This window comes from Oenanthe melanoleuca, chromosome 17 (assembly GCF_029582105.1).
Source record: "Oenanthe melanoleuca isolate GR-GAL-2019-014 chromosome 17, OMel1.0, whole genome shotgun sequence".
NCBI lineage: Eukaryota > Metazoa > Chordata > Aves > Passeriformes > Muscicapidae > Oenanthe > Oenanthe melanoleuca.
In genome coordinates, this window is record NC_079350.1 from 4,756,351 (window position 1) to 4,770,814 (window position 14,464).

The window sequence follows — 14,464 nt, forward strand, 5'->3', positions numbered from 1 at the left end:
AATGGCTCAGTATTTTTATGACCATGAGTATTGATCCTAAAATCACATTAGAGAGGAAGTTCATTAGCTGGATGTGGGAGTCCTTCTGTCTTCAGCTCTGGAGAGCCCAGCCTGCAGTGGGAGTGCAACAGGGGGTGATAGATGGTCCTGGCAAGAGGCAAACCCATACTCAGCTGGAGAAGGCACCATCAGGAACAATTATATCCCAGTAAAAATAAGCAGCACTCACCTCCCCTCACCATTCTGGAGCTGCAAATGCCTCCTGCTCACAGGGCAGGAATTTTTATTAACAAATTTGCTTAAGTGACTAAAAAAGCAAGAGATGATTAATAAATTGGGAATTCAGCTCTACAGTGACCTTGTAATCTTCAGTGTGCTTGTGTTTATAAAATCACCCTGCCCCTCACTGGGGCCTGTCCAAAGCCCATCCTCTGTCCTTGCTGCTCCTGTTTGACAAGAATAATGACCAAGGGGAACATCCATCTCCAGTTTTCTTTCACTTCTCTCCCTTTTCCTCTTAGACCTGGCTGAGGAGTTACATAAAGCTGTTCCAGGCTCCGTGCCAGCGCTGCGGGAAGTTCCTGCAGGACGGGCTGCCACCCACCTGGAGGGACTTCCGAACCCTGGAGGCTTTCCACGACACCTGCAGGCAGTAGGAGCCACCCTGCCCCTCCAGGAGCCAGGACAGCCCTGGTGGCTGCACTTCTGAACCTCCCTGCCCTGAGCAGTGGGGTTGCACTGGAAGGTTTGACCTGGAGCAGCCATCGAGGCAAACGTGAGACTGAGACAATTGTGATGTGAAATGATCCTGCCTGAGAAGATCTGGCAGTAATTATCATTACTCTAATGAAAATTTCCATTGTACAGTTTATGTTTTGAGAGAGAATTTGCAATGCTGAGGACTTTTATAAGCTTGGAATAAATTTTGTATTCTCAGAATTTGTGCCATTTGTTTCGTTATTTCATTATACAAAACCTTTGGGTTTGGTGTGGATTTTTTAGTTCTGCTCTTTTCTTTAGGAAAACATTTAAACATGCTGAAATGTTGGGGGGGGAATTGTTGCAAGGCTGCTGATCTGAGTGCTGGGTTTTTTTGTAGAAGAGGAGATTTATGGCATTGATTAAACACAGAATTTCAAAGGCATGTGGCAGCTTGGAAGATGCAGAGTAACTTTCTAAGGAGGGGGGGAACAGATGTTTCCCTTTACTAAAATTGTAATGAGAAATGTTAACAAAATCTGCATGTATTAAGTGGTTAGGAAATGTGTGATGAGCAGTGACAGTCGTGTTCTACAACTGAAATAATTCAGCCCTAAAGCAGAGTTTCTGCAGCACAGATACCCAGCGTGTTTCCTAAATGATTTAAAATGTACATGGAACACACTGGAGAGGAGCAGGATCCCTCCCAGCAATCCCTGAGCTTGGAAGGGATGGGAGAGTTCCATCCTGTGAGCCTTGGTTGTTTTTCCTTTCCCCAGACACAGGGAGAGGTCCCTGGTCCTGTCCCAGGCCGGGGTGCAGTGGGTGAAGTGTCCCCTCTGGTATTTTCCTGACTCCCCATCTCCTGTGTCACCCCTGGCAGCCAGTTTGATTCATTCCACTCTAATTCCCACCTTTTGCTTCTACAAACCACAAAGGCTTCACTCTTCAGCTGATCTGGGAGCTGGGGAGTTCTGGAGGACCCTTGTCACTCCATTAATTGTCAAATAAATTGACAGTCCTGCAGAATAATTTTTGAGGTTCCTTCTGTTGCAGGACTGGCTCCTATGAAAGAGAGAGGAATTGAAAGAAAATGCATGTTTATGTCTGTGGAGGCACAACATTGTGAAGGATGAGAGTGTGTGTGTTTGAGAATGTTAATAATGAGATTTTTTTTCCCATATTAATAATATTCCCAGTCACCAAACAGAAGAATTACCTTAACAGTGAGATAATGGCCATTTCAAACTCAGCTGCAGTTGAATTACCTAATGAAAACTTTTTGTGCTGTTATTTGACCCAAGCAGCCTTCTCAGTCCAAAGATCAGCCAAGACAGAACAACTTCTGCATCTTGGATGAGCCTGAGCCTTGAAAATAATGGGCCCCTCTCTCCATCCCATTCCTGTGCTAATTAGAAGGCCTGGCTTTCTGATAGCATAAGCATTTTTATTTTTTTTTTTGTAACTATAAAGGTCATAATATGATATCCAACCTGCTTTAGGCACTGCTGGCTGCTCCCTTCTGTTTATGCTTAAATAATGGTGTAGAAAGCAAATCCTGAGGTTCACAAAAGTTCCGTGTGTGGAGTCGTGTCTTGGCATTTGGAGATAATTAGTTGCAGAAAACAGCGTCATCCCAGTCTGTTAATTGAGCCTGAAATTCTAAACCTGTAACTGGGGAGTCTGATGGAGAGACACAATTCACCAGAGTACAGAAATGATGTGTTTTACTGAAGTTCAGCACAAACCCCTTTGTCACATCCCTTCCCCCTGAACTGCAGCAGAGGGATCAGGATCTTTTCTCCCTGCCAGGACCCTGGAGCAGGAGGGAGCTCTGCAAACCTTGCTGGGCAGGTTGGAATATTCTCATTAAGGGGAGTGAAACCCAGCTCAGGAGTTCCAGCAGTTTGGAATCATCCCATGCCTGTCCCTGCTCCTTGTCCTGCCAGTCCATGTGCCTGGAGGCAGTGCCTGAGGATTCCCAAGGAAAGCAGAGGCTGCTCTGGGTGGGAGGGCTGGAAACTGGGAGGTCACTGCTAAGTACAGAGCCATGCTCACAGTTACAGAATTTCTGTGGTTTTTCTCAGCTTTGGGTGATATAATTATTTCTGTCATGCTTAAAAACAATGGGTGACCAAAAGCAGTTAAACTGAAGAATGAGTGGCTTTGCTCTTTACCACTGGAGTTTGTTGTAGTTACAGCAGTCCCAGCCTCCAAGGCAAACCCCAAGGACTGAGATCCATGAGGAGTGGTTGGCTCTCCCCTCTTCCAGAGCATCTCCTGATCCTCATTTCTGCAAGGCCAGCACTGCTGCAGAATCAGGAGTGGCCAAATGAACAGGGAAAGGAAAGTGATGCACATGCAGAAAGAAGAGCTGCTGTAGTGCTCTGGCTGACAGAGCTGAATCATCCATGCCAGGTTGTTCTGTGCAGGGTCCATCCAGTGCAGGACAGCTGAGCCCCAGCCTGGCACATCCCTGGTGTCACCCACCTGAGCCAAACCTGCTCCTCCGCGAACAAATCCCCTTTATTTCCCTGTGCAAACCCCTCCTGCTGTGCTGGCGAGTGCTAAAGGTTACAAAATCCATCTTTTTGCTAAGAAAGCAACTTAATTAATGTGCAAGTTTCTCCGGTGAAGGGAACCCGCAGCAGATTTGCAGCCGCTCCCTTTTCCCTCCCTGCACCCCTCCCAAACTCTTTAATTTCTCTGCCAATATTGGACAAATGTAACAGGCTGACTTTTTAATTTTCTACTCCCAGGTCTCCCTTGTCCCCTCATGCATTTTTCATCACAGCTCATGGCTCCCTCCCTGCCTGCCCTGTGAACAATATTGATCGACTGATTAAGCCATCAAGCCATGGCAAACAACTTTAATTTTCTAACCAAAGCCTTTTAGTTCTCTTTCCTTTCTTGTATATTTGTTGCCTTTTTCCAAAGTTTTTAACGTCAGCTCAGAAACAAATACATTTTTTTAATTAGGCCGTGGGTTAATTGGGGATGTGCACCAGCCAGAGGAATCCACAGGGAATTATTTACCCAGGAATGCAGGAGGAGAGTGAGTGCTGTTGCTGTGGTCCCATTTCAAAGCTGAAAGTTTTGAAAAAAGGCTTAAGGAACACATGGGAAAGGTTTCCCTTTTCTCTGTGGCATCTCCCAACAGCTTTAAATTTTAGAGAGTGGAATCCCATCACAGCAGCCCTGTCACACCAAGAGCTCTGGGGCTGTGACAGGGTCCTGCAGGTCCCTCCACCCCAAACTGGCATCCTTGGCTGAACCCCTGAAGGCTCACAGCTTTCACCCACCCACTGCAGGCTCTGAGAGCTGCTGGGGTTCTGCAAGTGGGAGAGCTGGGTTGCACTTCTAAGCCCTGATGATGATGAATCCCAGGGCTGGCGGGGGGGTAAAAGCAAATTCAGAATGTGCTTTCAGTGAGGCTGGTCAGAATCGCTCCGTGGGTTTGCAAATTGCCTTTCAAGGTGGAAATGCAGCTTAAATGCGAGGATATTTGTCTCCCACTGGCAGCCTCTGGGCTCTGTGCTGTGCTGTGGAGCTGCAGTCCTGCCTTGGGTGGGCAGGAATGGGGGCTCTGGTGTCTCCAGAGCTGTGAATTCCAAGCATGTGGCAAAACCTCCCCAAAGTCCCCTGTCCATGGAGGGTTTGCCTGAGGGCAGGGCCAGGGCTGGGCCCCTTCACACCCCTGTGGCTCCACCAGCATTTACCTGGGAATCCATCACTCCTTGCTCTGGGCCAGGACACCCAGAGCCGAGCCCCTGCAGCTGGGAGATGCTGGGAGATACTGGGAGGTGCTGGGAGATACTGGGAGGTGCTGGGACATGCTGGGAGGTGCTGGGAGATACTGGGAGATGCTGAGAGGTGCTGGGAGATACTGGGAGTTACTGTGAGATAATGGTAGGTGCTGGGAGATACTGGGAGGTGCTGGGAGATACTGGGAGGTGCTGGGAGGTGCTGGGACATGCTGGGAGATGCTGGGAGATACTGAGAGATACTGGGAGATACTGAGAGGTGCTGGGAGATGCTGAGAGATGCTGGGAGATACTGAGAGATGCTGGAAAATACTGAGAGATACTGGGAGATGCTGAGAGATACTGAGAGATGCTGGGAGGTGCTGGGAGATGCTGGGAAATACTGAGAGATACTGGGAGGTGCTGAGAGATACTGAGAGATACTGGGAGGTGCTGGAAGATGCTGGGAGGTGCTGGGAGATGCTGACAGGGAGGGGTGAGGCTGGAGGCTCAGGGTCCCATTCCAGCTGTCACCCAAAATTGCAGGGAAACCTCAAATGTTCCTCCTCACCCTCACCTTGGCTGGTGTGACCCAAGCACGGATCCATGTGTGGATTTAGTTCACATCCCTGCAAGAGGGAGGCAGATCAGCCCCAAGCTGACTCTTGGCACAGGTTTCACCAGAGAGTTTGGCCCTTCAGGCCATGTCCTGGTTTTCCTGCCCCACAGGAGCTGTCTCATGGGGCTGAACCCCACAGCCCAAGCTGAGCTCTCAGTGCCCCAGTTCATCACAGACTCCACAGAGCTTCTGCTCTCAGCTCCCCTGGGGTCCTTCAGAAGAGATTTGCTGCAGGTGAACACAGGAGGAGCTGGCTTCAGCTGGGTTCCTTCCCATCAGACAGCAGCTGTTTATTCCCTGGTTGGAAGCAGCAGGTAAGGAGGGAATTGGATGTTTTGTGAGCAGCAGCCCCCAAACAAAGCTGGCTCTGAGTCACTGGGGTTTGAGTCTCCTCTCTGCTTTGGGGGACAGTGATTGAAATATCAGATAATTAGTTCCTATAAAGATGTGTGTGTCATGAACTTGGTAGAATTTGTGAGGTTGTCTTTCTTCTTCTCTTTTAAAAGCAAATGATCAAAACAAGAGACACCTTCAGACATGCTGTGACCCTCTGGAAGGGCAGGGTGTGTCCCTGCAGCAACCAGGATTTTTTATCAGCTGGCATTTTATCCTCTGTAAAGTTCAACAGCAGCACTAATACCTGATTACTGGGCCTGTGTCATAAAAATGAAAGGGGGATTTTAAAAAATGAAGTACAGCACAGGAATGTAAATGGGCTTTTATTGCCTTTTGAGTTGGGAGAACCCAGGGACAGCTGAGCATTTCTCATTTTATTTACTTTTTTATGTTAATAAGGAGGCTAATTTAAAATGGGAGTCCTTGGAGTTGGTAATAGACAGGGTTGTGCTGATCAGAAAGTTGCTCTGAAAACCAGAGGGCCAGGATCAAGGACAGAGAAGTTTTGTTATTCAGGTGCTGAGACTGAACATTTTGGGTTTAAAGGTGCCCCACTCTCTGGTCTTCAACATCTCCAACAGTTCTGCAAATCAGCTCAGGAGCATTGCCAGAAAACAACAAATAGGAGAAAAATATTAATGGTGAGATCATTTGGAATTCATGAGAACAAATATTTGCGTGGAGAACGTGATTCCAGGAGTGGAGCTGGGGACAGGAATGCAGGCTGGGATTTATGTACCCAATTACAATTAACCCCTGCCACCAGCACCTCAGCCACTGAGCTTCACAACAGGCTGCTCTTTTGGCATCTGCAGGTGAGTGATGAGCAGGAAATTTCGGTGTGGCCTTGGTATAAAAATAAAGCTGGTGGAGGGGAGCAGCCTGTGCCTGCAGCGCTGCCTGCCCTTGTCTCTCACCATCTGCACTCCCTCCCTGCATTTCGGGTTTATTAAGGTGTTCTTAGCTCTTTTTCTTTCTTTGCAGCCTCGCTACTGTTGACAATCGCTTTTTAAGATGCTGAAAAGAAAGCAGAGTGCTTTTTAAAGTGTCACCAGCGGGGGCTGACAATGGGCTGTGGGCTCCCCTCGGTTCGGAGCAATCCCGGGAGCAGCCGCAGGCAGAGCTGACCTGTGGCCACTGCTCCTTTTCTGCTGCACAAAAAAACTCTGCCAGCCTGGAGCTGGTGAGGCTGGGACCTGCTGGGGGACCTGAGGGGAAGGGCAATGCCAGGTGAGGATGGGAGCTGGGGGGATGCTCTGGCTGGGAGGGAATTGAGGTGGTGCAGAGGGGACTGAGCATCCCCGGGGCAGGGAGAGCCAGAGCCAGGTGATGTCCTGAGATGCTGAATTGGAGCAAAAATTGCTAAACCACCACCTTAACAGGAGGCTTAATTAGATTTTATTTTCTTTCTCAGAGGTTTTACCCAGCCCTCCTATAAATCCTGCTCTGGTGATGAATTCCTCCTGAGCCAGGAGGTGACTCTGATGAAACGCTCACTTCCAAACCCTTCTTCCTGAGCTCCCCCAGACTCAGATTTCTGACAGAAATGTGCTCCCAGCTAAGGGCAGGGAGAGAAACCCTGCTGGTCCTTCACATCAAGGTCTGCTGTGCTCAGGGCCCTGTGAATCCCTGAGCTTTTGGGTGTTTTTTCTGCCCTGGATCTGTGGATGGAGCTGCTGCAGGATGTAGCAGGTTATAGCCAAATTAGATTCATTGTATTAAGTTCTTTTCTCCTGCAGAAAAACAGGAGGAAATTAATCCCAGAGTATTCAACTAAACACACCAAGAAGCAAAGCTGCCAAGCTCTCCTGGTTTGCTTCTTGTTTTCACTGAGCCCCTCGCTGTAATTACAAACATCCCTGAAATTAAACCTGCAAATTGCTGAGGCAGGAGCTGGGAAACATTTAAATTGCTGTGACAGGACATTCTTCCATCCTTAAAGCAGCAGAGGGGGAGCAGCAAGGAAGTCCTGCCAACCTCACCTGACAACCGTGTCAATTGTGCTGGGAAGATACAGGTGAGTGCTCCAGCATCACACACCTGGCCCTGGAGGTTTGCAGGTGTGCAGGGCTGCTGCCCTCTGCAAGGCAGAAATCCCCAAATTTGCCCAAGAAGCTTTAAAACCATTCATTTCCTCACAAATTTAGCTCTAGTCTTTGGGTATAGTCCCACATTTGACACCTCAGTTTCCTGTTAAATCAGTTAAACTGGTTTATTTGCTTCTGTTAAAAATCCTTTCAGTTGTTTTACTGCCAATGGACTTTACAAAACTCAGCAGAAGGGCTGGAATTTAGTTTTCCTCTGTGAATATTTTAAAGGATTTTCTTGGGGGAGAAAGGGTGGTTCACCACTGCTTAAAGAACATTCAAACATGGGCAGGCTCTGAACCAGAAAAGAGCTGAGTTATCTCTTTTTTAATACAAGCCACCTTATAGCACGAGGTGGAGAAATCAATACACCCTCACCCTGGTTATCAGAAGCACTGAAAATATTCAGCATTAAGTAGTGGTGATATAAACAAAACCTCACACCTTCAGCCCTTGAGACTAAAAGTGGATTTACTTTATTTTTTCCCAAGTCTGGTGCCACAAGCACGGTGTGAGAATTGCTGCTTAGAGAAAGCAAAGCTTTTGAGGAGCATTCAGAAGGCAAAGTAATTAAATTTTCAAAAAATGAAACAAAACAGAAATTTAAAACCCTCCTTGAAGTCAGTGGTTTTTAAGCTGCACTTCAAATTGGTTCTGCCAAGCAGAAGTTTTCTCCTGTGAGGCTCCTAGCATGGAGTAATGTGCTTTTGGTCTGCTTGGATGCCATTTGAGTTCTGTTGTTTTATCACCTTTAGATAAAACTGGTCCTTTTAAGGCTCCTGTTTCAAAGAAATAACTTTGGGATACCTGGCATTTTGTCCTCTTCCCCTCTTATTTCAAGGAAGCTGCAAAAAATAAAAGTTTCTTGGCATTTCTGTATTGCACTCAGAGGCCATTGGGGCTGAAGAGTCTCCTGGCTTGAAGCATCCTCCAGCCTGAGTTCTGAGGTGCTTTTGGCACACTGCTCCTCTGTCCTCCAGCTTTGCACTCAGATTTCAGCAGCTTCCCCTGTGCTCAGTGTCTCCTGAAATCAGGAGAACAATCTCCTGACTCTCACCACAACAAGCAGTGCTGGGTTTTTACTGATCATGGAAAACTGCATTTCTTTAAAATGTGAATTTTGAAGAAGAGTTATGTTTACATCTTCCATCCCTCAGGTATCACAGGCTTTAGAGCCCCTGTTTAATCATGGATTGATTGATGCCAAAGGGAGTTTTCCACTGAGACCTTGGGCAGGTCCCAGGGTGCAGCAATGCCGTGGGGATGCAGTTAAAGCTCCTGGGTGATGCTGTAGAGCAAGAGGAGATGCTTTGTCAGCCTGAATAAAACACAGGATGCTCGTGGGTGGGGCTGACCCTGGAGCAGCAGGAGGTCAGAGATGGGTCTGGGCAACGAGCCTGGCTTCCAATTTTGGTTTAATGACCCCTCCAGGAGTGTCCCTGCAGCCTCTGAGTGAGCTGGGGGCGTTCTGAGGACAGAGGGGACCTGGAGGGGGCACAGGGACAGGGCTGTGCTCCAGGGCTGTCCCTGGGGCTGGCTGCTGGGTGAGAAGGGAGGTGCTGGTGTGTTTGATGCTCATCTCAGTCTTTGTGGGAAGGGAAATGAAGCCTGATGCTCCTGAGGGGAGAGAGAGAAGGGATCCAGACTGATGCCTCAAGTTTTAGCTTTTTTATTTTTCACCTCAGTACTGCTTTAGTGTGTAACTCTCAAACTCCAGATCCCATCAGCTGCTGCTCTCCCATTTCATTCTGACAAAACAATTTATCTCTGGGCCTGAAACCCAACTGTCTCAGGCCCCTAAAGATGTAAACAACAGAGAACTGGGGGGGACAAACTGGGGGAACGGGACTCCATTATCTGCTGCTGTAATTGAACAATTAACATCTGATGTGCAAATAGACCAAATTTATACCTTGGGTGTATGAGAGCCTCCTGCACTGCCCAAGGCTTTGGAGGCTTTTCAATAAATACCCACCTGTCTCTTTGAACCCTGAGTAGCCTCTCTTCAGGCATCCAGACCTGGAGAGGGATGGGGTGATGATGGTCTTTGTCCCATGGGCAGGGAGGGGCCAGTCCCCACTGGCCTTTCCTCTTCTCCAGCCACTGCTTGTGGGAAGCTGTTCCTCCCACCAGGACCTGGTTAGAGCCCTGAAGTGCCTCCACACTGTCACACAGCCCTTGTGTGGGGGGCACCTGCTTGGGTTTGCCTGTAGAAATACCCACGGGTGTGGTGCAGTGTGGACATAAATCACATCACTTTTTGTGAGCTGATCAGTCTGTGCTGCACATCCCCCTCTGCCCCCAGCCATAATGACCAGCACAAGATGGACAGCAGCCTGATGGAGAACATTAGGATGACATTATCTGCAAAGAGAGCAAGCAACATCTGAAATCCAGGATTGCAGTGGGATTGACAGTCCCAGTTTCTGTGGGAAAAGGTGAGTGACTGCTTGTTCCCATCAAAAAGCCCTCAGTGCACAGGCTGGCAGCAAAATGTGGGCAAAGTTTTGCTCAGGGTGGCTCAGCCTCAGGGCCAGGATGGGGTTGAAGGAACCAAACAGTGGCACAGCCCCACAAAATGCTGGAGATCATCCAAGGGTTTCTGAACACCAGGATTTCACACAGATGGGACTAGCAGGTACCTTCTCACACACAGCCCTGCACGAAGAACTGACGGGTTTTCTTCTGAAGACCTAAAATCCACGGGGGGAGGCCCCAAAGAGGCTTCAGAGCCCCACCCTGCTGTCACACAGGCAGAAGCTCAGTGCAAGGGGCAGATGGAATTGTCACAACCTTCCCCTTTCCTCTGCTCCCTCCCCATCCCAGCCCTGCCCCAGGACCTGTGCACAAAGGTACCTCCTCCACGTCCTCTGCTCGTCCTGCTCTGAACTATTCAGTTGCAGCTTTTTCTTCTGAGCTCAGTGCTAAAAATACTTGAAAGGTAAACCCTGGGGTGGCTCCTTGCACCGATTCATTCTGCTCCTGCCTCCTCCTTCCCCAGCAATTTCCCCACAGCCGGGCTGGCCCTTTTGTCCCAGTGGAAAGGTGCCATTGATCCTTCACTCGACAAAGGGAGGGGAAACACGGCCCCTTTCATCCTCCCCTTGCACACACTGATCTCCTGTCCGCTCTGCCTCTGATGATGGGAGGGTTTTAATCCAGAAGGACTGGAAATCTTTGCCTCATCAAAGAATCCCCCTGCTCTGGGAGGGCCTCAGATGGGGGCTGCAGGTGGAAAAATAGGGAAGCCAAAAGGGATTCCAGCTCAGGAGCAGCCCCAGGTGTTGGTGGGGATGGGACAGCAGACCCAGGCTGGCCGAGCAGGGTGTGGCACGAACCCCTCTGGGGATGGCACCAGCCCCAGCTCCAGGTGAAACCCAAACTCTGTCTTTGTGTAATTCCCCCCCTCCCTCCCCACTCTTCATTAACTGGGTTGTTTTTAAGCATGAACACCGGGGCTGTAAATCCGAGGCCATTTCGCAGGTTAGGTGAACTGTGAAAAGCAGATTTGCACAATTTGCAGATTGCTTGTTGAGGTGAGAGCTAATGCTGCTGACTCACGAGCTGAGCTGATGCTCTTGGCAATCCTTCCCCCCTCTCCAGCTATTTCCATGCAGCCCTTCACCCCTCGGGTTTTGGCAGCATCCAAAGTTTACTCCAAGAACAGAAGTTTCCTGAATCCAGCAGAACCACCTGTTTTTTCCCCTGAATGATGCAAATGCACTGCAGTCTCTTCCAGACCCTGGCCCCAAACATGCTTTTAAGCAGTCTCAGCTCAGACCAGCAATTAGTATTCAGGCAGGAGAGCCTTGGGAGCGGCAGGAATGCCTGTCTCCATCTTTATTCATAACCCTAAGGCGTGTTTGCTCTCGGGCTGGGGCTGCTGCAGTGCTGGAGCAGCCAGCTCTGCCTGAACCCCACAGGGCCTCTCAGCTGCTCCAAGGCTCTGTTGGTTTTTAGCATTTCTGGATCATTTCTGAGCTCAGAAACCCCTCCTGGCTCAGGGCTGGGGGAGCTCACAGGGGGAAATGCTGGGGCTGAGGGGCAGCAGCAGCTCCTGCTGTGTCTGCTTGGTTTTCTCTGCCCATCACTCCCACCTCCTGTTGCTCCTCATCTCCTCTGGGTGCTGGCACAAAGCTGCTGTGCTTCCATTGATCACTTGGAATTCTGCAGCAGGGCAGGGAGAAAGGTTCTCCTGCCATGAGCATCGCTCCCACTGACCCTGCAGCTCCAGGGCCTCCAAGACTGGGGGAAAACACTTCTTTTCTAGGGCCTTTAGTTTGTGCAGAAATGGGGATTTCTTTAATCTTGGCTTCTCACTGTGGTTTGCATCCTCCTCCCAGTGGATAACGAGCTCTGGAAGTTCAGCAGCATCTCCAGCTCCTGCTGTGTCCCTGGGCTGGGATTTTCTGGGAGGAAGGGGTGAGGAGATGTGTGTGCTGCCTTTGAGGAGCAGGTTTTGATCTGTCTGGCTGGGCCAGCACGGTGTCCTGAGCTGCCACAGAACAGCTCCGTGTGACAAACACCTCACAAGCTCCGTCCTCACACTGCCTCGGGAGAGGCAGTGATAGATTAATCTGAACAAAGATTGATCAATAATTTATGCTGGTGTTTTCACTCACCTGGGGCTGGGACAGACTTTGATATGATTTGATGGGGTCGGACCCACCCCGCTTTAATTAAACATGATGCTGAAAATTAAAAGGAAAACCTATTGGCTACTGGAACTGAAATCAATCTGTGATCAGTAACAAGAGACTGATTAAAGAGGTGATGCCCGGGAAGGAGCAGGCAGCTTCAGCAGACGCTTCCTGAGGGCGAGATTAGCGGGACATATTGAATGTAAATACAGCTATTGGCATTTTGTCACGGCGTGGCCTTTAGCAGCCGGGCTGTTTGTGCCTTGATGAATGGCTCTGCAGCAGGGAAGGTGCTGCGGGAACTGGGGAGCATCCCGCGGGTGGGATGGGACAGCAGGGATGCGGGAGCAGCAGAGCTGAGCCCCCGGCCCGGGCTGCAGGGTGGGTTGGGCAGGGATTGCCCGTCCGTGCCATTGATGGGATCGATGGCATGGCAGCGGCGGGGCTGGCTGTCCGGCTGTGCTCCTGCAGCACAGCCCGTCCCGACTGGCAGCTCTCACTAACCCTTAATTAATTAATTAGTTAATGGCGGAGCCAGCCTGCGCAGGCACTAATGAACAGCGTTCACCCAGGCAAGCGGAGGTGCCCCAGGAGCAGCGGTGATACCGCAACGAGCCGGGAGCCAGCACAAAACTCGGCGTGTGGAGAGAAAATCTCTCAGTGCTTCCAGCGAGGGACGCTCAGCCCGGAGTGGGGCAGCGTTTCAGGGACCCCGAGGAGCCCCCGCTGCGGGAGATGCTCTCGGGGATGCGATGGGGAGCGCGGGGAGCGCTCCGGGCGCGGCTCCAGCCCGGGGCATCCCCGGCTGCGGGCATCGGCACCTCTGCTTGCAGGGCTGGGCATTCCCCCGGAAAGCAGAGAGGAAAGAAGCTGAGACGTTTCCTCCCTTACCAGCCCACCCTCTCTGCTGTTCCACGCCAGACAGGGTGGACAAACGAGAGTTTTTGCAGCCCCGTGTGTCCCTGTCCTTTGCTCTCCTCTGCATATGCAGCTCCAGACAGACCCTGGAGAGATGGGATGGGATGGGATGGGGATGGGATGGGGATGGGATTGGGATGGGGATGGGAACAGGGACACAGCTGATTCCTTCCCTCAGCTGCTGCAATTGCTCTTTTTTAACTTCCCTGCCAGTTTACAGGAGGAAAGAGACTGTGGGGGAGACATCCAGGATTTTAAGAGTTTTAGAGGTCAAGAGATGGAGTCCCCTGGGGAAGGCAGAGCTGGGGATAAAGCACCCTTGAGCTGTGCTGTGAGAAATGTTTGGATTTGGGGACAAGGGGGAGAAGCCTCCCAAAGAACAAGGTGCCTTGGAAAAAGCCTTTTTTGCAACCTATTTTGTTGCAGGATGGTGGAGGGAGCTCAGAACTGGGGGTTTGTGTGTGATGGGCAGCAGGGGGACAGGGATGAGGCAGGTGAGCCCAGGGCCCTGCTGGCCACCTGGGGAGTTTGGAAGCTGCTCCCTCACCTGCCTGCCTTGTTGGGGCTTTGATTCCTCACTGACAGCCCGCTGAAGGATTGATCTCAGCTGGGATAAATAATTCATGAGCTTTTTTGGGTTTTTTGAGCAGCTGTGAATTCTGAGATGTGAGCTCTGCACAGCAGACGCTGTTGGGACTAAAAGAACAGTTTGAGGAGAAAGCTGTATATTTTTGTTGTTGTTGTCTGTTGCCGTTTATAATTTTTAATCTCCTTTCTCTTTTCCTCTGTTTTTTGGGGTTTTTTTTGCTGATTGTTTTCTTCCCACACACAAGGCTGGATTGTTCCTGAGGCTCTCAGCAGGCAGAGGCAGGGTGAGGGGATGCTCCACCAGCCGAAGGCTCTGGGTGCATCTGGAGCCTCTGCCTGCAGGGAGATGCTGCCCCAGGCGCTCCCTGCTCCACCTCTGCACTCTGCTGCTCCCAAGGAAAATGCCTTGATTCCTGTCTCACCATCAGGGATCCCCTGGGAAATGGGAGTGGGAGCAGGGCATGGAGGGGAGAGGGGCTGGGGAACTTCCTCTGGGGGTGTTTGAGCTGGTTGACAAAACATCTGCCCAGCCTGGGCTGCCAGAACTGCCCCAGCCCTGGCTGAAACCTCTGGCAATGGACAGGTGGTTAAGTGGTATTCAATGTTTCCCAGGTTATCTGGTAGCATTTCTCAGCTGAAAACCCTCCTAAATCTTTACCATGAGTTCAAAACCAACTGTGCAAGGATGTGAACACTGGAAGGAAAATTTCCAGCTTAAACCTCTGATTTCACTAAACACCCATGGGCTGACTCCAGGAGATCCCAGGAAGGGAA

General features: G+C 50.2%; 1 protein-coding gene across 2 annotated transcripts in view; it reads left to right on the top strand.

Annotated features, from left to right (window-relative positions):
• The window catches only part of MED27 (mediator complex subunit 27), an 82,546-nt gene extending 81,607 nt beyond the window's left edge, over nt 1–939 (top strand). For both annotated transcript variants that reach the window (XM_056505370.1, XM_056505369.1), the window contains exon 8: nt 522–939. In XM_056505370.1, the coding sequence (XP_056361345.1) occupies nt 522–656 (135 nt within the window). In that variant the 3' untranslated portion in view covers nt 657–939. The remainder of the gene's footprint in view (nt 1–521) is intronic.
• The last annotated feature ends 13,525 nt before the right edge of the window (nt 940–14,464 follow it).